The sequence below is a fragment of the Phasianus colchicus genome, chromosome 5 (genome assembly GCF_987193195.1).
Source record: "Phasianus colchicus chromosome 5, bPhaCol1.hap1.1, whole genome shotgun sequence".
Classification (NCBI taxonomy): domain Eukaryota; kingdom Metazoa; phylum Chordata; class Aves; order Galliformes; family Phasianidae; genus Phasianus; species Phasianus colchicus.
In genome coordinates this window covers 40,694,861-40,720,774 of record NC_143440.1, presented here as the reverse complement: position 1 = coordinate 40,720,774, position 25,914 = coordinate 40,694,861, and the positions used below count along the sequence as shown (strand labels likewise).

Below are 25,914 nucleotides of genomic sequence, written 5' to 3'. Positions count from 1 at the left end.
ATTGCAGTCTGATTCTGTACCCAATACAGCCTGTTTCGTTCCAGTGAAGGCAATGTCCAGGCTTTGCCTGACTGCCGGCTACGACTTGTCTGTTGCCTGAGGGCTGCAGCTGATCTGCAATCAAGCAGAAAAGGATTGTAGTCTCATGGTCATCTATAATACAGAAGAATGAAACAAGAAGAATATAGCTGTCAGCATCTATTGCAGCTGGACGGAATCAGTAGCACACTTCATACAGAGGCCTGTAATCTCCCTGTGGCTTCCCTACATCAGAAGCAGGGGAGGGCATGAGATAAACTCAGCTCTGCAGGAGCTGCAGGCAGACCCTGCTGAGCAAGGATGGGAGATGGGTCACAGGCCATTTTTGTGAAAGAGTATGTTGGGTCCAAGCCAAAATTCCGTGGCTCCTGCTCAGTTGTGGTACTATTAAGTAACCAGTAATGCTTAAACTGCACTTTGGAGTTTCGAAGCACCTTAGAAACATTAATTAATATCTTAATACATCATCTTTCTTTGGTGCCTATCTGGCAGTGTATATAAAAACTACAACCAGACTGGAAAAAGAATCACTATTTTAAATAGAACCAAATGAACTTAACCTAAGAATAATGAGCAAGAGAAAGAGATGGGGAAAAAACAGAACTATTATAAAACTATGTTAGGAGCAGAGTTTTTACCAGCTTTCTGCCCAATAACCCAAGCTGGAGCACAAGCAGATTTGCCTCTTGCACCATAGCCCTTCGAGACCATCAATTCCAGAGTTTTACACTGAAAATCTGGGCCCCCACAGTGTGCCCTAGAGCTGCCTGCTGTCCTCAAGTGCAGAGCGCAAGACCAAATGAGGGGTCTGCAGCTGTTTATTGCTGGTGAATTCAAAAACCAATTTACATTCATCTATCAAAGAACATGCAAGTCGAAGCAAATATTATGGTCATGTTCATTTGTTTCTGATTACAAAATGTATGATTTACATTATATATGTAATGCATATGCAAATGCACCCATCAGGTTCATGGCAAAGTGCCAAATTAGCCCTTAGCATTACAAAGTTCAGAGTGGCTGGCAGGGAGGTGCTGACTACAAGAAAGGCTAAGGCAGTCCTTTTAGATGCAGCGAAAAACTGGGCTGCTCCAAAGAGCAGGTGGAGGATAAATTCTGCAGTAACTTGTCTCTTTAAACGAAGCTGAGGGGCTATTGAAAAATCTGTTCCCGCTGCAGTTAAAAGTGTGATAATTACAGAGCAACGGGCTCCTCTGTCATTCAGCAGGCAGCATCCCCAGGAAATCTTGCTCTGTAATCAAGGGAAGAGGTGCAATCAGGACCCTATTCAGGCTTCGTTTAGAAACAGCCCCTGCAGGCAACACAAAGGCTTCAGCGTGGTGCTTTGTGAAGCTAGTGATCACATTGCGCCTTGGTTCTGCAACTACAAGCAGAGTTAATGCCATTTCTGAGCACATCTACTGCTCACCTTCACCCTCCAAGTCCACAAGGGGCTAGGAAGAGGGGTGAGGTCATGGACCAAAAGAATTGTACCTCCGATGCCACTACAATGAGCTCATCTTTCACATCTTGATGTAGGAGGGAATTTCAAGTAGTATAAGCATGACAATGTGGTCCAGAATGGGCAGGTATGAGAGATAGGAGCATGCACATCAAGCTGTTAGCAGCACTGTTTGCAAAATTTGTGTAGGAAATGTCCCGATTTGTTTTTTTGGTTGGTTGGTTTTGGTTTGTTTGTTCTGTTGGGTTTTTGTTTTGTTTTTTATACTGACATGAACGTATTTATTTGTGCTGCTCACATTCTACTGGAGCCTCATTCTCTTGGCAGGAGCCTGATCCCACAGAGACTGATGAGGTTCATTAGAGGGGAAGGTGTCTCTGACTTCAACTTTCATGTTTAATGGCACCACTGCCCGGAAACATACAAATTAATTGCTACTCAAATCAGCCATCCTTCGTACCCTACAGAGCTGTCAGATTCAATGAACCTGTTTACTCCAACTGCAATAAAAATAGTATCACATTTTATTCAAAACAGCTAGATCTTCTGAAGTGTGCACACATTTGCACGCTCACTCAAATACACAAACTGTACTTCTCATTGACCAGCAATGACCAGCACAGATACTCATCTGAGCATGTAGCTATCATGACACAGAAAATGCTGGCAACTCTGTATGCACGGTAAGTGCTAAAAAGCTTTCTGCACACCGGGGCATGTCCTGGTCAGAATGTTTTGTCTCATTATGGAATGGTTGTTCTCTACTGAGGTACGCTGTAACTGTACTTTGCATTACAATAACCTCTAATACTGTAAATGGAGTTTCATTCTATCAAGGTATGTGATCAGCAGGTTCCAATCTCTATTTTTTATTTTTCTGGCTATAGAATAAATGAGAGTGCTGTGGTTTTACCATCTGCAGACATAGGTATCAGTCGATAGCCAAGTAATGGCTTAGACCCTGTCAAGAGAAGTCATTATTAAAAAGGTACATTGCATTTAGCTGTTCAAACAGAAGTTGTTATTGATTGAATCCCATCAGTTCCCACTAAAAGAGCCAACTCCCGTGACCAAATGAAAATACACACACAGACTACAGATTAGTAAATACTCTAATGGAGTTAAGGATCCTCTCCAAAAAGGGAGTTGTTGATATCCAGTCAAAAGGGCACGTCTCTTTCAAAAACAAGATTGAGAAAAAATAGCCATGTTGAAAATAATTCCTGCAAATATCCAGAGGCAGAATAAAGAATTAAAAAAAAAGGGGGGGGATGGGGGAACAGTTTTAATGACAAACACTTCAGTCTGTTGGAACAAAGCAAACACAGAATATGCAAGATGCTTAATGGCCAATCATGCTACAGGTAGGAAGAGCGTGTCCTGCCATTCCTACAGTGTTCTGCTGTTCAGTGGAAGTCCAGCCATAGTTGGGCAATGGAAATCCAATACCTTTGAAGTTTCTGAAGTTTTTCAAAGTCAGATAAAAAGGTAACTTGACTTCATGTGGTTCATTTTTTGTTTTCTCGCCAGTTTTCTTTGTCTGCTTGTTTCCACTGAACTTTTGGTTTTCCCCTTCTCACAGTTTACGCAGACACTGTAACATTTCAGGGTGACAGCATTTAACACACATAAATCACCACTGTTGCAGAACAAAGGAGACAGAAAACAAGGTTAATTATAAAATTCTAACATAAACCAAATATACACTATGAAGTAATATAATTTTTTTTAAAAAGGACTGGACAAGGTGGGAATTGTTTGTGGAAATCTCGGTATTTCTTCCACTGGAAAAGTTCTCTGCACAGCATCTTACATGTGAACAAACAGACCACAGTTAAAAGCAAGTTAAAAGTGTTTATTAAAAAAGGTACACTGTGACAAACTTCTTTGCTCTACCTTAATAGAAGGTTGGGATGAAAACTGATGAATCATTATAGGAAACAAACAGCAATGGTGACGCATGGCTTCAAAAGGTAACAATAGCACTGCTTGATCTGCGATGCCTACAATGGTTTCAACAGAAGATGGATTTCATCTTGCTCCACCCTCCCAGGAAATACAGAAGTTCCACAGCTGAGCCTCGGATGGAGTTCAAACATGCCCCACAGGTGTAAATAGAAGCCTCACTCTGTCACAGTATTTTCTCTAGACATTCAATGAAAACCATATTCTGCTGATGTTTGACCTGTGAAGTCTTGATTCATTAGCTCAGCAGCAGAAAAAGGCTTATATCTGTATAATTCAGGCTCCACATGCCTCTGCAGCTCTCGTGATCTTCCATCACTCAAAATTTGCACTTGAGCATCAGGGCGCCAGCTATTCAAGTGTTCAGTCACAATCAGAAGTCTCACCATCCCCACAAACTCCATGGTTCAAGCAAAGGAAACCATTCTGGCTCACTACAGGTTTGGACAAGATTAATGCTGAACAAAAAGTCAGGAAAAAAATGTGGAATGTAAAGATTCAAGTCTAGTTTGGAAGACTTGGAAACTTGGACAAAAACGGGGGGAAAAAAATCAGTGTACACAGTTCCTTACCAGCCATTCTGAAAATGATTTTATTGTTGCACTTCAGTTCTTTACACTGCTATTCATTATTAATAAATACTTCAAATTTTATTACTGTACCTGAAAATTTGCTGCATGAAGGAGGTATTTCTTTAGTACACTATAGATCTGTATAACACATACAGCTAATATTATCCCAGAAATCCTATAAGCCTTGTCTCTAAGATGGCTGTTTCAGTCAAGAATGATGAGTTATGTAAAATGGTAATGTATATTATTCTTTTATTTGGATATAATTTTTTTTCTTATTATCAATTAATAGCACTTAAGACTAACACACATATAGATGTCATGTTTGTTTTCTAACCTTCCCTTCCTGTAAAAACATGCTTGTTCTTCCTTATTTATGCTGTAAAAGAAGAGCTGTATTTACACAGGATTTTGGTAGGAGTACTGACTTCCTTTTTGCTTACATATCAACAGTATATAGATGTTACTTTCAACACTTCTCTAATTCCACATACTAAATTCCAGTTAATCTACTTCCATTCCCAAAAGAAGTCAAGGAATGGTAGTTGTGATAAGTAAGATAATTTCAAAGTGGTTTTACTTCTTCTTCAAACTGAATGCTTCTTGCCCAGTTTCATCTTCGGCTTAAGCTCAAACTGTTGTGCTTAAATGCAAATGTCATAAAATAATGCTGAGATGAGATTCTCAAATTCACACTGATTTCCAGTCAATTTACTTAACTCCTTCGCACATAGAGAGTTAATTACCATGACACTGCTAAAGATCAAGGAAAGATCCCTACAGTATTCTTCATTATGCAGTTTGCTTAAGACTTCAGGACTGAAATTTTCAAACATAGCAAGAAGCAGTGTAGAAACACTCAAATCCCTGTTTCTTTTGCAATACTAAAAAAAGATAATTCAGCATTTCCCAAAGCAATTTAATCAAGGGTGCTAAAACAATCAAGATGCCATTCAGCAACTAGTATGCAAGAAATTGAAGAGAAATACAGGGCTTCCACAGAGAGCAACAGCTTGCACCAACTTTGGTGGCTTAACCTTTGAATGTCCTGTCAATCAATTATATTAGCCATATGCACATTGCTCATTTTTATCAACAATTCACTCAGCATTGGTAAAATGTTGTTGAATTCACCCAGATGGCTAAGATAATTTCTTACCAATGCTTCTATCAACATCAATACTGAGTATTTCTGTATATACCAATGCATGTTGTCTACCCTCATCAATAAGCTGCTGAAGAAAATCTGCCCATGCTACAAACATAGCATCTTTTCAAAAAGGCACCTTTTGCAATTGTTCATGCTCTCCATCTACTCTCACTTCATTATTCCCAGCTGGAAAAAGAACAGTGGAACTTTAATTCCTCTGATAGCCACCAGCAGGGATAAGAGCTCAGTCATAGTCTTGCTGAGTGACAAATAAACTCTTTGGATTTTATAAAGATCAATGGGAAGTATAAAAATATTTTCTTACCTTCAGAACACAGCTTGCCAGCGTACCCAGTAGCTGAGCAGTCACAGCGTGGCTCACCATCCAGAAGAAAGCAAGTGCCACCATTTTCACAAGGGTTTTCTGCGCAGAGCCCTTCCATTTCCAGTCGGACTCCTTGACTGTCCAGGAGACGCGGCTCAGAGTTGCCATATTTCAGATCCAGAATAAATCCTTGAAACGGAGGCTCGCTCAGAACACCATCAAGGGTTAACGTGGCAGGACGGATGTCCAAAGGGACTCCACCCACAAAAAGGTCACTGACGATATTCATATACTGACGCTGTGGACGTACCTCACCTGGTTTGGCTTCACCATCCAGCACTAGCACTGTCCGAAGGTGATTGCGGCTGACCATCAGGAAGTGCCAGTTGCTGTCATTGACCTGTTTATCTGTGATAACTGTAGTCTCTGCACAGTCCACACTGAACTGGAGCTGGATGCGCCCATCAACAAGAGACAGACAGAGGAAGTCACAGACACCACCGTCATCAAAGTAGAGAAGCAGCCCAGCAGAGACATTGGTCTTGAACTGGAAGCTGAGTTCACTCCTAGTGCTGGCATCCCAGCGGAGGAAGCGGGCCCACTGGTTGGGGATGCCCATGAACTCCAGACCCAAAGAGAGACCCAGCAAGGAGCCAAGCAGCAAACTCACCTTCAAAGTGAAGTAGACAGAGTGGAGAGTGAAGCCCATTGTTTCAAGAATCTGCTTTCACCAGGAGAAAAACAAAAGCCACACTACTGAGAAGACAACTCCAGCAGTTAACGCAGAATCTGTTAAATCCAGCAGGAAGAGGAGAGCACAGACTGACAGAGTGAGGGAGAGCAGTTGGAAAGGGAAATAGCAAGAGCACGTGACCAAGAAGAAACACGTCCTCTCCAAGCAAAGATCTCAATTATCCAGAGGCCTTTATCTCAGATGTACAGGGTATATGAAATGACTTCTGCAGCTGGTGTACTTTTGTGAAGGGCAAAATAACCCACAGAGGTTTGTTTTGGTAGAACACAAAGGTGACACTGGTTGTTCCTGGGAGGGAAGAAAGGCAGAGATGAAGCCAAAGCCTCTGATTCTGGTTTCTAGAAGTGATGACAATACTGAAGGAGGTGGCAGTAAGACGGAAGAGAAAGTGAATTCATAAAGTATGTGATCCTTGGAAGGGCAAAAGTGAGGTCAATCTTCATGATGCACTGGTGACACTCCAGCTCATAATTCAATGCTTGGCACTCAGAGAACTTGCAGGACCTGCAGAGTCAAGAGAAGAAAAAGAAAAAGTTGGTCCTACTTCTAAATATATATTTACCACAAAGCCCAGTATCTTCTTTACATTTCTTGATATTCTGACCTCTTCTTTGTGCCTGCAGATAACTGTATAGTCCTTCAAAGCATTAGGAACATCTGTGTCATCAGAACTAAGAGGACCAGATAGAGAACACACCAAGAGGTCTACACACGCCCCAGCTCCATGCAAGAAAAAAATACAACAAATTATTTTACCCCTTTGATAAAGGTAATGTCAGTGACTAATGAGAGAGATGGCACAGAAGCTTCCCCTAAAAATCACCTCTCTGTGGAAATGCTCAGTACAAAGACCAGTATGCTTTAGAGTATAAGAACTGATGAAGGGAGAATATTATCCAAACTTCCCAAAATTCTGTTCCTTTTGTTAGGAAGCACACCAAGAAAATATTAGAGAAGACAACTCCACTGTCAGCCTGTCATGCAATAGCTGGTTTTACTTTACATGTCTTGCACACTTAAGAGAGTTTAACAAGGACCTTTGTAATCTGGAAGCACGTGCTATCCAAAGTATATATGGCAACCTGCAGCTTAGATGATAGGAAACTTGTAGATTAGATGAGAAAAACTGTCTAAGCACTTAAACAATTACTCTGGTCTAATGGTTTGGCAAAAAGACCAAGTTCACCCCTAGATAAGAGCAAGCTTCTGTCTTCAGTAAACAGGAGTTAGACCTGTTAGCACTGGGATTTAACTCACTTCTGTCTATTCACATGTGGGTGACCGTATGCCTAAGCTAGAAGAATGTTTTAAGATGACAAGTAATGATAGCACAAAGCTAGGATACATTAACACAGGGGCTTGTTTTCAGAGATGGGCCAGGCATAAGAAAAGCTCAGCGAACAGCTAACACTAACAAAGATACAAAGGTGATGTGAATCAAGACCTTCAACCCCCCAGAAAACATCACGAATGCAGATTTCACAAACTCACAAATGTGAGGCAGCATTTGCCTGGGACAGGTGTTTAGTGATATGAATGATGTGTGTTGCTGGAGATCTTGTTCCTGGCAGATGCCTCCCAAGCCTGACACTCACCTTGGTCCAGAGGTGCTGAAGAAATAGGCAGTAGTGCAGAAAAGCAATGTCTAGTAAGTACAGTGGTTGAGCTGGGGGAGAATCACCAGGCAAAGGAGGGGATAGCTCACGCAGTCACAGCCTCTGCCTTACCTGCCCTAAGGACCTGCAGGAGCTTTAAGTCTCCAGGGCTGTCAATCTGGCAAATTTAGCCAGCACAGAAAAACAAGTCACTTAGAAAACAAAATGGATCAATTAAAAGAAAACCCTCAAGCTAGAAAGAAACGTGAGCTTTTGGTGCCCAGTGGAAAGCAGGCCTGCTCCCTGCAGCTGCCTGAGTGGAGCTTGTTAGCTAAACTGCTATAAACACAAATAAAATCAAGTCAAAACCAGAGGGAAGATAATTCCTTTTAATTGTTAACAGCTTGGCTTGGGAGAATGAAAGGAAGAAAAAGGAGGTGTTAGGAGAGGTGTAAAAAGAAAAGAAAAGGGGAAAAAAAAAAAAGAAAAAAAAACAGATCCAAATGTTCAAATCATCTGTTTTCCCAAAGATCACAATGTTGGTTCAATTCATGAGGGTTTAGGGGTGCTTTGAAAATCAAATGGAGGAAAAAGTATGTGGCTCTTGTCCATTTACCTTTCTCCTCTGTGCTCCCTAGTGGCTCCACTAAAATAGCCCATGATTTATGGAGAAGGAGAACAGAGTGAGCGGGAGGAAAGAGAGAAAGTGATGACCCAAGTTGGAATTATTGATGAGATGGGAATAGGAATATAATAATGTGTGTAAATTAGCCAGCGATGTGCTCCCAGCAGCTCACAGTTCCCTTTACCTCACATTTACTGTAGCAGAACTCCCTGCTCCATTGGGCAGCTCTGTGCTCAGCTTGTGTTCAGGAGGTGGCAAATCCAGCACAGCCCCAATCACCCACAGGGGCCCTGTACAGGGGATCTCATACAGCAGCTTCAGTCCTCCTGGTCAGGGCAGGTGTCAGCACCTGCACCAGAAGCAGCCCTCAACCTTCCTACTCTGCTCTCCCTGTTTGAAAAGACTGACCCTTTGAGAAGCAGTGGAACACAGTGTACATCACAGCATCAGGTGTGAGCAATCTAGAGACAATCACAAAAGAGATCTACATGTCCACAATACAGCTGAACAAAAAAACCTGCCTATCTTTCCAAACCCCATGTTGCTAAAATCCCAGTTTACAGATGCAAACAAGTCTAGGTCCCCATGCAATGCTTCAGTGCTTGGGATACTTCAAGGGATCAATAAAGGGAGCAGTGCTGCCTTGTACAGATTTCTGAACATGGATACATGCTCATGGGTTGATGACAAAGGCTAATGAAGGAAACTAACACCAGGAAGAAACAGTTAAACAGAGACTGCACTGTTGGCTGAGTGAAGCCAGGGAAATCCTTCTCTATCTGTTCTAAAGAAGACAGGGCCAGGCCTGTTTCAGTAGAGGAAGACGGCATGAAAAATAGTGAAATGCAAGTGTAATTTTGGGCACTTCATTGCCTCTTGGACATTCCAGAGCAGGTTTTGGGAAAACTGCCGACACTCAATAGGCCGGGTCTCCACCAGAGTTCTGCCAGAACCCTCCAGCCCAACCCACAGCACTCCCTGCTACCTGAGCTCTGTGTCACACAGCTCAGCCTGTGACAGCAAACTCCACCACACAGCAGCAAGACCTGCAAAGAAGAGCCAGTGTCCTTTTTAGCACTGGCAGGATTTGATCTGAATCTTAAAGAGCAAATTCTGACAAAACAAACCTGTGCCTTCCTCATTTCCCACAGTGATCCTCTGAGAACAAATACATTTCTGCTCTTACTATTTATTTTTAGCATAAATACTACCTTAGCAGCCTCATGCAGCACACTGCTACCATAGCAATGCATTACAGTTTGGGACAATAACTATAGAATCTCATAGTATTTTCTTACATATGTCATCTTTGGAGATCTTAAACTTTGCCACATCTAACAGAAAAAGACCTCATGATGGTCACTGCCTCTTCCAAGCACGAAGCAGCAACATCCCTGTTCCAACTCCACCTATTGCTCACATAGAAAAGTAACACAACCATAGTATATTTTAGGCTTAATGTGAGTTAGCAGCACAAAGCAACACAGCGAGTCTGGATGCTATCAGCCCTTCAGCAAACCAGCATGTGAGACAGCACTTTGAACACTTGTTACTCTGAAAGAGTGAGGTTGCCTCTGCGTGCAGCATCCAGGCAGCTCGCACACCTCCCCAGCCCTCTCAAGAGTGCAAAGAGTGAGGAGCCTGCATGCTGCACAGGCAGCTCAACATCCCACATACACAGGGCCACCGGAGGAAGCACTCCACTAACGCTATTCCAACTTCCCACTCATGGGGCTGACAGACTGCACAACTTCCCAAGCAGGGGAAGGGAGGCAGCCCTGCTGCAGCGAAGCCTACCCACAACCATGCAGCTGAGGTCACAGCTATCCATTCTGCGGCCCACAAAGAGAGCCTGGGCCACATGCTGAAGTGGCTCTCAGCTGCTTATCAGCTGTATGCGGAGAGTGAATGACATTATCTAATTGCCAACTAATTTCCATAATTACTGACAGGCACACTCTGTATGCAGGGTTAATATCTCTGCAAATGTCCCACAACGCACCTGCTTAGGAAATGGAGTGAGAAGCCAGGCACTCTGCTGCTCAGCAGCCTATTTACCCCACTGCACAGAAAGGCTGCTGGAAATGGGTTCATCACTGCCTGCCCTCCCTGGTTACTAATTGCTTGGGGATGAATATTTTGGTATTTTCAGCAATTCCTAGTGCAGAAAGAATAATGGAATCGGATGAAGCCTGGATAATCTGGCTTCCCCCACAAAGCCCTACCACTGTAAACCTGCGTAGGTCCTGTCATTCCAGTTAAGGTCACTAGACAAAATCCCACTTACACACTGATCAGAGAGGTTACTGTCCCCCTAGTCTGCCACTCATTCCACAATCAGAATTGTCAATTATGCCATACTTTGTGTGAAGTGAAAAAACCATATTAGTGACCTTAAATCCACATATTTTTACCCATCGCAAATTTACCCCTGCCATTGCATTCACTAGGAAAGAAAACTGAATGGTTTACTCTTTTCTTGGGCCTATATTGAACCAGAGGAGTTTGAAGAAGGGCCCTAATTTGGCTCTGCTTCCATATGCATTCCCACAGTCAGCTCAAGGCACAGCAATCAGATAATTACAGCTCAGTGACATATGCCGCTTGAAATGTTCCAGTGAAAATCACAATCAATAATTGATATTAAAAGTCGGGCTTGCCAGCGGCAGAGAAACGGAGAATTAATAGTATTTATTCAGCCCGTCTTCACTCATCCTGTTCTCTAGTAAAAAAAAAAAAAGGATTCCTTTTGGCTCATGGCTTGAGTGTGGGTCTCCACAGAAATCACTCTCTCATAAGAAGAAATCTTTCTGCCTGATCCATTCCCAGATGAATTATGGCTAAAAAAGATGAGAGAAAAAAAACAACAAAAAAACCCTTAGATGAAAAATACAGATAGGTAAACTGTGAGTTGCTACCATTGCTGGGGAAAAGAAAGGAACATGAAAATCCACCCCATCTCATAGCTTCTTCAGCAGGTGCACACAGTGAAATGTTTACAGAGAACTGAGAGGGGCCAGGGAGGCTTTGAAATTCAAGAGAGTAGAGAAAACCACAAAGATTAATTTAGTTATTTCCTCTAGCAGTATTTGCATCCCAGCTATTAAATCTGACCTCAGGCATCACCCCCTTGCTGTGCTGGAGACAACTCCAAAGTGGTGCCAGAAGAACTGCACTAAAGATTGTCTATGGACTGCTTCACCCATAGGAGATCTTGGTGGCAGTAGAATGCTGGCAGGAGTCAGGGATAAAACAGGATGGGCCTTCCTAAATCAAGTGGCTGCAAGTGGAAAATATGGAAAATTTTGTCTGGTAAGGAGCTGAACACACCCAGCTCCTTGTTGAAGTTGTCAGAACTTCACCTGAGGCAGCATCTTACATGATACTGCTGGAGAGAAGCAGAAGAGGAAAGGAGGGAGGCTTTAGGCCCTTATTTTGTATTTAGAGACATGAGGATGAGGACCAACATTTTCAAACTTGGGACTAGAGTGAGCACCTGTTGGCCTCTTCTGGATGTTTTTTTCCAGGGATATTACTACTCGTGCCATTCTCTGACATAGGGAACAGTATGTGCCTTTGCTTCACCACAAGTCCAAGGAGAGGAAATATTCTCTTATGCTTGTTAGTTTTTCCCTCCACCGCTAAAATGTGCGGGCTTAGCTTTTCTGTTATGTAAAGTGGATATGGATTTGCTCAATTCTCCTTATCTGAATTCAGCACAGAGATCCTTAGGAGACACTAGTAAAAACCAAATGCAACAGAACAACATATCAAAGCAAAAAGTAAGAACAGGAGATGCTGCTGTTTAGGAAGTCTCCACTTGCAATCCAAGCGTGTCCTTTTAAAAGAAAAGAAAAAAAAAAAAAGAAAAAAAAAAACAGACATCTAGATGAAAAAGCTAGAAGAATCTCTTTGTTTCTGCTCCCTTACAGCTGATTAAGACACACACACCCATATGCAGACAGTCAATTATGTCAGTGGTCAAATAGTGAATGATTCTTTGTCTCTTAGTGCCTGGGCACTTGGTTTGCAATCAAGCAGGCCAAGCCCATTGGGCTGTTCCTCCCTGTCTTTAGTTCCCACCCAGAGAAGGCAAGAATGACTGTCCACTGCAAAATGCCCTCTTGGAGCTCACCTCCAGAAACACTGTTGTTTATGTGGGCATGTGTAATACCCAAACTGTGCACCCACACCTGGGGGAGATGAACTCATGTGCATTTCCCTCACGCAAGAAGCACAGCTGGAACGCTCTCAGTGATCTCAGAAGAGTTATAAGCAAACTAGTGAAGAGCTCAGTTTTCGAAAAAACATGGGACCATGGCAGCACCACCTCACATTTCTGAGCAATCCAGCTGCTGAAAGAGTTAATATTGAATAATAACTGCCCTTTTAAAAGTCTAACCTCCTGTACTTACTAAACTCAGCTCAGAACTGGAACTCTTTAGATCTGCGCTAGAGGAAGAAGGGTTAAAGAAGCCTCAGGGGACAATGCGATTCCCTTCTTAAACACTCTCCCCACCCCACAAGGAGTCCATGTAGTCCATGAGAGTGACCTTTAACTAGCCTACCTAGCCCAAGCTCAGCAGGAATGCAATTTACAGACCATTTCAGCTCTCCAGCTTTCTTAACACAAAGAAGAAAAATCAAAACCCAAGCACAATGGAAAAGAAAGAAAGAGAGAGAGAAAATAACCCTGCAGAGCAATCATGTCTGGGGCTGCTCTGATGGCTTTCTGTTCCCTTCCAGGACACAGAAATGACCCCCAGTGCGTTAATTACTCCCATTACCACAAACTTTCCACTAACAAGGACTAGCTAAAAGGAAGCATTGGCAGCAGCGGAGCAGTTACTGCTCTGTACTGCCACGCAGGAGAAGCCAGACTCCCCCACCCCAAGCTGGTACTAACCAGGCGAGCAATTTCTGCAAAACACCACAGCTCTTATTGTAATTCCCAAGGCAGCTGCGCTGAGAACGTTGGCCTTCCTTCAATTCCACCATCTTTAAAACAGAACTAAGAGTGCCCGCTTTCCTAAAGACTTTCAAATTCAACAATTGCACAGCTCTGAATTGTTATCATGTATTTTACTGCTTCAGCAGTTGGTCTACTTCCATGCCCTGCAAAATCTCCTTCCTGCCACCAGGAAATCTGGGTGGTCTGCAGCACTGTCTGTTCTACCAAAATATCAAATAATATCAAATGTGAAGAAGGGAGCTGCACATATGGAAACAGTGGATTCTGTGAACTTTCAGTGCTGGTATTACTGATAACAGCAAAGCTTCTTTCAGGTTCCATATCCAACACACAAACTGTATTTCAGTTTTAATAAACAGCTCTTGAAAATGCGCTCCACATTACTGAAATCTGAATTCTGAATGTGTCATCAATGCCTGAAAACAAGGTCACTCTCAAGAAGACCTTCCTGAGACCTGTAATCTGCAATGGGTGTATTTTTCCCCACAATTAGATTTGATATCACAGAGATGGATGTACATCAGACACTCAGCAGAGAACAAGCTGGAGCATGGGCTTTCCAGCTTTGAGGCAAGAAGAGGAAAGAAGTCACCACTGCAGTGCATTAGCAGTTTCTTGGCATGAGGAAAAAGTATAGAAAATAAAAAACAGCAAAATAACACTAGGGTCTGGCAAACCAACCAAGAACACCTTGTTCTTCCTATTTGTCTGCTTCTTCTTTAGACATGCTTTTTAAGTTCTTTATGAATAAGAGCAGTACTAGTTCCTAAGGAAAAAAAAAAAAAAAAACAAAATACCAAAACAACAACAACAACAACAACAACAACAAAAAAACACCAGAGAAGAGCTATCCCAAAAGACAAGAATAAAAACAAAGGTCAAATTCATTCTTTCCTTCACCTTCAGATTACAATGAATTCCCACTTTATTTAACACTCTTTTGCACTCCTGAGCATGATTTCCAGTAAGTCAGGGAAGTCTGCGTGTTTTGAAACACCATGCTAGGTTATTACTGAAAGAGGAGATTGATGCAATCGATTTGCTTTTTTATCCTGAAGAAGGGAACACTGCACCTGGCCAGAGCTCCTTGTCAATTGCATAGCCAGTAATAAGCAGCATTCACTTGGAAAGAAAATAGAGATTTACAGAGACTCTTATTATGTAACATATCACTATTTTATTGCAACTTCATAATTTCACATAAAACTTTCTCCTCAGCTTCCCATAAAGCAAACCCTAACACACAAACCTAGCATGCGTGATAAGCTGTTCACAGCACAAGGGAAGTTCTGTCCTATTGCTAAGCACCTCAAATAGCTGATGCTCTGTTTAAGGCCAAAATGAAAATGACTTTCACAGGGTGCTGATTTAAATGTTCAAACTGGAGTATGAGAGAGCCACACTCACACAGATATCATGACTGAATCTCTTAGAGAGCACTGATATCGGAAATCTCATAAACACTAAATGTCAATGGCCTCTGTGAGATTAGATGTCTGCTTTCCAAATCACATTCCTCCTTTACCACTAGCTCCACAAACATTTCCTTTTGTGGGTATGTACGCAACAGCAGGCTGGGAATCCTCTGCTGTGTGAATTTTGTGCATTTTTCTAGCTCTCTGCTCTTTCTGTCTTCTGATACACAAAATTCACTCCACTATAACCCCCTCCCTGCTTCGACCTATGGAGTACTGGGGGAACATGACAAGAAGTTACACATAGAGAAGTTTCTCAGTTCCAGCATGCTGGGCAGGAAGCAGAAATCTTTGCCAAGATAGACTGCTAACGAAAATCTTTAAGCATCAGTGTCTTGGCTGGAAAAGGCCAATCTTTTGAAATGCTCAGGTTATTGAAAGCTTTCCAAATCAAGGAACTAGCTTATAGCTTTGCTTGACAGGGACCACTTTCTGAACTAATTGGCAATTCTGCCCCTGTAGCACGATGTGGTGATCTGCCAGGGGGTACCAAGCAGTACTGAAACTGAGCTGGGACTGTAAGGCTGGAGGATGGCTTTCACTGAGTTAAATCCAGGCTTAAAAGTTCTGTGAGCCCAGGAGACCTGAGAACAACAGGAGTTACACACTGGATAAGTTTTATTATTGTTTCTGATTACATGTACAAATTCCCAACTTGTATTTCTGTGATTCACACTATTTTGCCCCGTAACTTTTCTCTCTAGTTAGCTCTTTTCCTCAAAGACTTGCCAAGATGAAGTGTAGAAACGGATGTGAAGTTGCATAAACCAAAACCATTTTTACAAAATTCAGGTATAAAAGATTCACCTGATTTCAGTGGAATCATCTAGATCATAGAATAGCTTGAGTTGGAAGGGGCCTTAAAGATCATACAATTCAAACCCTCCTCCCTTGAGCAGGGCTGCCACCCAACAGATCAGGCTGCTCAGAGCTCCATCCTACCTGGCCTCGAACATCTCTAGGGATGGGGCATCCACAGTTTGTTTGGAAAACCCATTTCAGTGACTCTGGTCTCCCACATGACAGGGATACTCACTACTATAATAATGAGGTAATGACATTTCCTAAAGTTAATGGAACATAACTAGTCAAAAAGACAGAGACAGAACACATGTAGCAAAGCATAAGCAGAATCACTGAGTGCACAGTGCAGCAGAAAAACAGATATTGGGTAAAACAAGCAGCCTAGAAGCACAGCCTGGGCTGCCAGAAGCACCTGGGCATATCTGCAGAAAGGTGCAGAGAGAGCACCATTGACTGATACCTCTTTAAATGAGCCTGGATAAAGTCACTGGGAAATAGTAAAACAGGAACTGGCTCTTCAATAGCTGAGGCACAGCTCTGTGCTCTGCCTGCATCATGCAGCTCATTCCTGAAAATTCCACGCTAGGCAGCACTGTATTCGGGCCACAGAGCCAGAAAACCAAACTTTTCCCAGTCAGCTTCTTTCACCTATACCCCCAAGGTGGGGAGTAATGAGTAGCATTATGAAAATGATCACTTTTAGAAATTCTTTCAGCTTTTCTGATTAAGTGCTGTAATGCCACTGGAGAAAATGCATGCTTTAAATAAGCTTTATTTGTTACACATTGATAAATCAATCACACTTGGTAGATTTAGAAAGAACTAAAAGATAAATATCCTCTTACAAATGTTCCTTTAAAAGTCAGATGGTCTTTTAAAGAGCTTCCAGCCCTGGGACTCACAGTGCAGTGCCCTGGAAGACAATTGACATTCTGAGTGACTGGGCTGTGAATTCAAAATCCCAGCTCAACCTGGCCAAGTCAGGATCCAAACTCACATATTTTAAAAATAGGAAAGAAAAAGAAAGAGCAAGAGGGAGGGAGGGAGGAAGACTTGTATTCCTACAGCTGCCCAGGATAGACTATCAGAACACATGTGACTGTGGGCAAAGGAACATCCCAGTAATGGATATGCATGGGCCATACTTTGTACTTTGATGTACTAAATATGAATTTGTATTTTTAGCAATATGGCTGACAAGGGATAATTGTTTGCTATGAAAGCCAATAGTGAAAAGAACAAAAACAAAACAAAAAAAAAAAGATGCATAGTGCTAAGGCATTTAAATTTAATTTTCTGTTTTTAATTTAAAAAGGAAATATTCTAATGTGACTGCTTTGGTTGTAGTAACTTCCGGTCACTATTGGCTCTCTTCCCATTAAGAATGGAGAACAGAACAGAAAAAGTGGGAAAACTGAGGCTGCTATATAAATAGCTTAATTCCTAGCAATTGCATAACTTTTCATTTCAAATCAATTCTAAATGTGTTTCTTCTCCTTTCAACTAGAAATCTGCACATTCTGAATAATACATCCTTTTTGCTAACATTGTTTTCGCAGCCTGAAGAGCCATTATTTGGACAAAAACACTCTCAGCAGCTCCTGCTAACAGCACCCACATTTTCCCCACCGTTCCAAGTTCAGCACCTGGCTCTGCAAAGTTCTGCATGTTGTCAGTGAGGTGGTGGCACTGATTTTTATCTTCTCCTTCCACATAAACTGCTCTGAAAGCTTTTGCTAGGCTGGTACAAATTGGTAGCCAATGAGAAATGCTGTGGGATTGGCCCTGGTTTCTAAATTAATACCACAAATCCCCTCACCAGGAGGGACCATGATTCTTCTATTGTCCACTGAGCATGGCAAGCTATGAAAGCACAAAGCAGTTTCTCTTGCGTTGAAAGAGACACCCTGCCAAAGACAAAGCTAAAACATGTCAGGGAAGAAAAAAGTCACTATGGTGAGAGTACCCTTCTTGGGAGCCTGAGCACTCCAGTCTCCCACCCCACACCTGTCACGGGGATAAAAATAAGCACAGGAGTAATGGAGGGAAAAGCTTCACTAATCAGCACTTAAAGGAAGATACCTGAAGTGCTCATAATAGCCTGGCAGAACTTCTGTTTCCAAATTGCATTGAGTAACTGAGATTTAGAAGTAACGATGGAAAATGATTACTCTGTACCACAGGCAACAGATGGTTCCTGCAACCTGCCAGTTGACAGATTCCAGGCCAAAATTCTCCCCCGTGTAACTTCATCACACATTAATTTAACTAATTTTATCTGTGGTACCTAGATACTGGCTGCCAACATTTCGCTGCTCAGTAGTTCCTCATGCAAGGGGATTTGCGTTCTACCAGTCTGGGTGCGTGGATGAGCCAGAAGGAAGAGTCGCATGGCCTGCCTGCGTCTCCTTAGGCAAAGTGTTCTTTCAGGGGATACAGCAAAGACTACAGCAGCCACATAATGAAGTTTAATTACTGACTGTAAAGTGCTTAACCCATTCAGAAGACAAACTAACATAAGAGCAACCTATTTTTTTTATGACATTACTAGTCAAATTAAGCAGAGAAGGCTCACCACAACAAGGTGCAGGTTTTGCTCAGGGCAGTGGTGGGGTGGCAGGCAGCCATCCAATGCTCCACTGATTGACCACTCCACAGCCTTCCCAGCCTCACACACTCCCAGGCTGCCCAGCTTCAGAGGAGGGGAGCTGACATGGCCCACTTCTCCATTGGGACAGCCAGGCACAGCCACAAGATATCACCCACCCACGATACAGCTGGGATACAGGCGCTCACCTTCCTATTTAAATACAAATCAAGTGAACCTACACCTTGGCCCTGTGTTTTAAGCAGGAATCATGTTAATCAGGAATCAAAGCCCATCTGGATTTGCTGCTTAGGCAGGAGATCCTCAACCCCTCATTTTCCCCCCCTCTCCACGCTTCAGGGAGAGCTTATCTCTGGAGCTCCAAAGTCAAGTGCTTTACCATTTGGGGGAAAAAAATGGTAGATTTAGTTCAATTTTTCACCACTACTAATTTAAACCATCTGAAAGGCTCAGAGGAAGGGAAAGGTGTCAAGTACAGCAGGCTTCTTATACGCAGCACTGCCGAGCACTGAGGATGAGCTAAGTATTTAAGCTTGCTTTATAGACTCTTGCTTGTTCCTCCAGTCTTCTGGGGTTTTTAAAAGTCAGAAATAAAGGCAATTTAAAAAGACATGCATCTGACACAAGAAAATCCCAATGTACTCTATGTATGTAGTTAAGATCTAAATAACAAGAAAAAAAAGCTACAAATCATGTCTGTATATTTATGTTAGCCTTATGAGGAAATACAAGATTTTAGCTATGTTTAATCACAAACATTGCTTTAAAGAAAAAAAAAAAAAAAAAAAAAAAGAGGCCCTTTTCAAAGCAATCAGTTTACAAATATGTGAAATGTGTAGGACTGCATAAGGCAGAATTGCTTCCACAGTTTACAGGAACAGGAAGACGTGCATCAGTATAAAATGCTTCTATAGAATTTCAAACAGAGGATTTCCTACAAAATTAAATGAAAAAAAAAAGGAAAGGGTAGGGAAAACCCAACAGTTCACTGCTGTCTTCCAATTACCTTGCAAATACAGGCCAGAAGTAATCACCTGCTAAAAAATACATGTCGATAAAAGGCATATAGTTACTGCACAGCTCTGAGGCAGTCTGTTGTCTTGGACTGCAATGCACTGCTAGCTGTCAGATGTCTCCCCAGAGAATCCTATATGGCTTCACCACGACAAACACTGCTCGTATACAGCAGCAAAATCAGAGGTATTCAAAGTGTATCTCCTAAAATATCTTTTCCCAATAGCTTTTTCCAACTAGTGGGAGAGATTAAGACTGCAGCTATAGTACACTATACCTGCCATTCACTACCCAACTAGTTGATTTTACACCACAGGACTGCAGGCTGTTTCAAGACGATGAAAATAAAGTCTGAAGTAATAGCACCACAGAGTCAAGAGTGCATGACTGGGTGGAGGAAGAAGGCAATAGTGGCATTCAGCAGAATTTGCTTTAAGGTGGGAAATAGCAAAAATGTCAGAAAAAATTCTTTAAGCAGCAATCCTATAGGGGAAGAAAAAAAAAAGAAAAAAAACAGAAAAAAAGCCACCACAAAACCACTCAGGTTCAATTTGACTACACCAGACTTCAAGAAGAAACTTCCATTAATCTTCACAACCATACACGCTAAGAATCCCACACTGCAGAAGGCCATCTTCCTCTCCAAGGACATTAATTCCCCAAAAGAATCAACACTTCCCCCTCAATGTTGGCCCAAGAAAACTCTGCTGTTGAAGGGTTTTCCTAAGTCACCAGGAGGGAAAAGATGCCTCTGACCACCCCATGCCATTCTCCTTTGGTACTTTACACTCAAAACACAAGAACCTGCCCATGGAAATGAGCCAGTCTTTAGAGCAGAAGCTCTGCATTATAGAGGCCATCACACATTCCCTCCCTTCCTTCTCATTGGAGGACTTCCATATAGCACAGCCCATTGCCAGAGCAGGAGGCCACCTTCCACTCAGCCACTTTAGAACCCACTTCTCAACACCAAAGCATCCACATTTTCAGTGAAGCCACTCCTCTCTTTCTCAGTTGCCAGAAAATCAGAGGCCATATCCATATTCTTCAGATCTCTGTGAATTTTGCATTACTCCCTGCCCCAGACCTCCTCTCAAAAACCAGAGTGCCAGCCATTCCATGCCTCCATTCATGGAGGGATCAGTAAGAAAAAAAAAGGGGAATTTTCTCTCAACTCTTCCTCTAGGCAGGATGAACATAATTGCATGGATCTCATAATTGTGTCATATTGAGCTGGGATCTTGGTAAGTTTTATAACACAAGAAAAAAATTAGGAGAAGTCAAAAAAAAACCAAGATGCCTCAGCATACTATTCAGTGTAATCTGGGTTCTCCTTTGGCTCTTTTACAGCTTCCATCTAAGAAACATTCAAGCACATAACACATTAAGCAATGTGCTTAAAATTTATCCTGAATGAGCCTCCCATTCTGTCCTAAGAGAACAATTACACTATTTTTAAAGGGCAAAATTAAAGCATTTGATTTTGAACTAGAGTTCAACAAGTGAAAAGTCCTGTTCCCATCCTCTTACTAAACCTCCCAGCCAGAAAATATTTTTCCATTTATATTGTATATTAATTATTAATAAATGTATACACTTGTCTGCTACAAAATGACTGGGAATACTGATGCAGTCCCAAGAGTAGTAAAAGCAAAGTAGCTAGTGCTGCAGTAGGTGGGAGCTAATCTAAAATGATGGACCTGCAACATAAACCTGTGTGGACCTCCAGGCATCCTCTTCACAGCTATCAAACAAAGAAAACGTTCACCAGGCTATCCAAGGTGATCAGGTGAGAGTGAGTTCTTTTCTTTTATCTATTTTTAGGTAAGAGATTAAATTAAAGTTTTTATTTGAACAAAGTAAGCTTATCACAGGGGAATGGAGCCAGTTTGCATCAGTGAAACAGAATTAAAAAAAAAAAAAAAATCTTCATTGGCAAATAAAAATTTTTTAAAGAGTGATAGTCCCTGTGAGAGTAGGCTCAGATATGTCAAAGCTCAAGCCTCTGTCAGAAGCCAGTAGGGGAAGAAAGTGAGAGAACAGAATAACACGAGGAATATGATTTGATCAATCAGAGTCTCCTGTAAATAAGCATTTTTACTCAACATTCTATTAAAGACATTGTTATTTCAGTGACTCCAGTATTCACATTTTGTGCCCCTTGGTTGGTGCTTTTCACTTATCAAGATCTGCCCAAAATACCAATAGCCCAGAAAAGAAATTAGTTACTTCCCTTCTTTAAGAGCTTTGTTTGACTTTAATTACTTTTTTACTTGCTTGGGAAATCAAATTTCATTCCCAAGAGGGTTAAAAAGGGGAAAGGCAAGGGAAAAAAGACATGGAGAGAAAGAAACAGAAAAAGGAGAGACAAAGGTATGCAGAAGAATCCAATTAAAACTTTCTAAGCTCCTGTTCCTGAAGTTGCAGCAAAAGCTACTACTTAGCAACATGGTGGTGTGTGTTTTTAAACTATTTTTTAAAGTTATATTTTATCAGTCATCTATTCAGAAAATTGCTGACATTATTCTTCAAGCATGCATGATTATCAATCATTAGAAAATGCTTTTATCTGGAGCTGCTTATAAGAAATTGAAGTCTTTCCAAGATGAACTTAATGCAGATAGATGGTAGTTCAAGGCAGAGGAGAAAGAAGGAGAAGAACATAGGGATAGCCTGGTTATGTTTGTTTCCATTTGCATCAATATTCAAGACTGAAAAAGCACAAAGGGCTGCAGTCAGGGATTGCAATCAGAAGATTCTACAGAAGTGGATAAGAAGCTGTTACAACAAAATGACTGCTACATGAAAAATACTTCTTTTATTAAAACAAAGCTCACAACCTTACTTCTTTCATCTTTTAGCACTGAGAGTTTCTCAGTGACACAACATTCTCTGTGTTGCTTGTCCAAGCTCTATCCATGACTGCCAAAATATTTATTCTATTGGTTTCTCTATACCTGCTGATCAGCACTCAGCAGAGTGGTCAAACTTCCATCTTGACTCCTTTCTTCCCCTCCCACACTCCCTTCTTCTTCTCCTACAGCCTTTCGTTCCTCTGCCATCACCCTTCTTCACTCCATTTTAATCAAGGTTCTTTCCTAATTAAAACAAACAAATATGAGGAAGCAATTAACATCTTGAAGGAAGCAGATGGTGGAATAGTGCCATTTCGTTATCACATGAAGCCTTAACTTGCAATCTCTTCAAACTTTTTGCACTTTAATTAAGCACTGTTACAGGCAAGTTCAATGGGCTCTAAAGTAGGCTTTATCCAATTAGCTCCTGAGAAGTCACTGGTGCACACTGACAGGCTGAGCCAGTTGTGAGGGCAGCCCCAGGGCCATATGGGACTGAGAACTTCCCTGAGAACACATGCCTAAGGCGAGGAAAGGAGCAAGGTGGAATGAGAGCAGTGTGGAAGTTCTGGCACAAGTTTTTCACCATTCGTGTCACAAAACTCACTGATCCCGAATTCCACATGCACAAATATTATGGAGCTACAATGACTTAATGCCACCTTCCCAGAGTGAGAGCAGAAGTGTAGAAAAGCTCTAATGCAGGTCAACAGAATTGTGGATAATTTTCAGATCCATTTATAACCTAAAATCTCCAGCATTCCCTCCACTTCAGTCCTCTGCTTTCATTTTCCCCCATATTTTATTGTTTGCAGCTAGCCTGGAGTTGCCAAACACAGGCCTCCACAGATGAAGGAAGCATCAAAGGGTAGCGGTGTCAGCCAGGGTCATCCTCACACGTGGTCTCAATATACACATGCCAGAGAAGCAGGCAATTAGAAGATGCTGTGACCTAATTTACCTCTGCCCTACCACATTCTGGCAGGTGATCCTTCGACAACAAAGCCAAGTGTCTCTGAATCCTACCTGTGTGCCTCTAAGAGCAAAAAGAAAACCATCCAGTGTGACCCAGATGGACACAGCACTATACATCCTGAGACTTTGCACAGAGGCATCTCCTTTCTCTACACTCATATGAAGAAAAATATGTTACATCCACTTATAGATTGGAATGAGAGCCACTGAGAATTTTTGTGATTCCCAATGTCAGACAGGGTTGTGTTTACTCTAAACACACATCAAACCTGTTTTTTCCATTTCTCTCAGAGTCTCTCTCCTTTTTGTATAATCAAGGTTGGAATATGATTCGTGGAGGGTTCAGAAATTACAAAGCCAGAGAACATCCCTGAGGTCACCTGGCCTGGGAACTTTTCTGAATTAATTTCTGTCTGAAGCAGGAAAAAAAAAATTCAAACCTGACCTAAAGATTTCTGTTAATGGAGACTTCATAAAAACTCTAGAACATTTTTTCAGGGCCTAATTATCACAGTTAAAGATGTGCACTTTACTTCCAGTCCAAAGTTGTCTATTTCAGCTTCTAATCACTTCATCTTATTATACATCTTTGTCTGTACAACTGAAGAATCATCTATTTGCATAACTCCTTCTTCATCTCTTAAAGATAAAAGGCAATATGTAACATATGTATTTGCTGAGGGATGAGACACATAATCATAGTGTCCTGGCTTCATTTCATTCAGAGTTTCACACTCAAACTAGGAAACCATTGAACATAACACTAAGAAATGCAACCATTGCGTCCTATAAGTAGTGATGTTTTCCTTGCTGGCCTCTTATAATTACGCCATGTGCAATGCAAACCTAATTATTATGTTGAGCATTTAATTGTGTAAAATTCAGAGGCTATGAACATCTAGTTCCCACTATAGCCATGATTTAGCATACATGTGAGGCTGCATGTTTTCCTGCAGATGACATAATTATGGCTTAAGCATCACTTTAGTAGCATTCTGAGAACAGAACCTCTGAATTCCCTGGCTTTGATTACTTAAACCTTCAGCGATATTATCACTTTACAGGGTGGCATACAATAGGATCATCAGCATCAGATTCAAATAGTTTTATATGGATGCTTAATCTTACAGTAGAAGTGTATATACATGTAATCATTTCACATCTGTCCTTATTTAAGACATGTTCATATTTTTGTGTAAGGTATTACACACAACTATGCCATGTTCTCAAAAAGCAGATGTTCAGATCCACATGCTATCAAGAAAAGAATTACCTACAGTTACACTAAAGGAGGACCTATTTTGTACCTAGCTTATCATCTGATTATTTGCCCTCATAAATCAGTTTGAATATGCAGTTATTCTAGGCAGATGTTTCACAGATGCACTAATTGGAAGTGATAGTGTGCTGTCTACTGACTTGCTCAGCTACATTCCCAGCCCACAGGCATAAGGAAATCCCAATAATACTTCTGGAGCAGGTGTTGAGCCCATGCTGACATCAGAACCCAAAGCCACTGTCCACAACACCAAAACCAGACTGTTCTGCTCTCTAAACTCCACATGATCTAAACCAATTTCTGTGGAGATTTAGAACACGAAGGCTCTTGTGCTGTGTCCTGAAAGACAGATCTGCACACAAATCTGGCAGCAAAAAATCTTACAGCAGCAGCCAAAGCTCCCCACCATGTCTGAGGCTGAGCTCCAGCCATTGTGACAGCCACCAGTCAGACTGCCCTGGAACAGTATGGTTCTTCCAATTACCTGGGCTCACAAAGGAGGAGGCCAGATGAAGTGAGCTTCAAGAACACTTCCAAGGGTGAACAAGAGAACCCCAAATCCTACCTCATAAGAAGAGACTAAGAAAACATGGCACTTCTACCCTGAAAAGAACAAAGATGGCTACTGTCTTTAGGGACAGGAAAGAGAAGAGATTTAAGCTGGTGCTGGGACCAGAATAAATGATATATAAACTGGTAATAAGTAACTGTACACTGGAAATTAAAATATCATTTCTAACAATAAGACGACAAATACTGGAATAGCCGCCCATTCAGAGAAGAATTAGATATCACAAAACTAAATGGTTTAATTTCTTTAGATGATACACAACTGCTTGTCACGGGAGTCAGGAGGTCTTCTGCAGTCCCACGTTCCTGAGCTGATCAACATATACACTGGGAAAAAACTCAAGAGGGCACAGGCTGAGCAGTCCAAGGCCAATCAATATTAGAAATTATTTAAGATAAAACTGAGCACTGATGGGGGAGAAAAACTGTCCCCTGAGTACCGTTACCAAGAGAAGAACTCAAGGGAACTTAAGTCTCAAAAATAGCTGTACTGTATATGAGAATATGCTGCAGCTCATACAGCAGCTCCCATTACACATGCAATTGGAGTAGATCATTATAATGGCTACCTCTGGTCTTAAAAATCCATGGATCACAAGGCATGGTAAAAATGATACAAGTAACAACAGAAAACCTGAAATGATTCCCCTTCACATAGCACTTGGAACCAGACAGCTGGTTCAGATCACAAAGTTTTTTCTAGCTGGGAAACACAGTGTGACCTGAGGTTCAGACAAAGGTGAAACTAATTCCAAAATCTGTATTTGGCAAGAGCCTGGGGATACCCTCACAGCACTAGGTTTTTACATTTCTTTGTTAACATTTAATATGATCTGGAGATGCAGAGGTCCAAATCCCTAGATAAAATTGAAGAA

At 41.6% G+C, this 25,914-nt stretch overlaps 1 protein-coding gene across 1 annotated transcript in view; it reads right to left on the bottom strand.

Moving 5' to 3' along the window:
* Positions 1–25,914, bottom strand: part of NRXN3 (neurexin 3) — a 938,203-nt gene that overhangs the window by 884,170 nt on the left and 28,119 nt on the right. The window contains exon 2 of the mRNA XM_090141457.1: positions 5,514–6,771. Within this exon, the coding sequence (XP_089997583.1) occupies positions 5,514–6,222 (709 nt within the window). The 5' untranslated portion in view covers positions 6,223–6,771. The remainder of the gene's footprint in view (positions 1–5,513; positions 6,772–25,914) is intronic.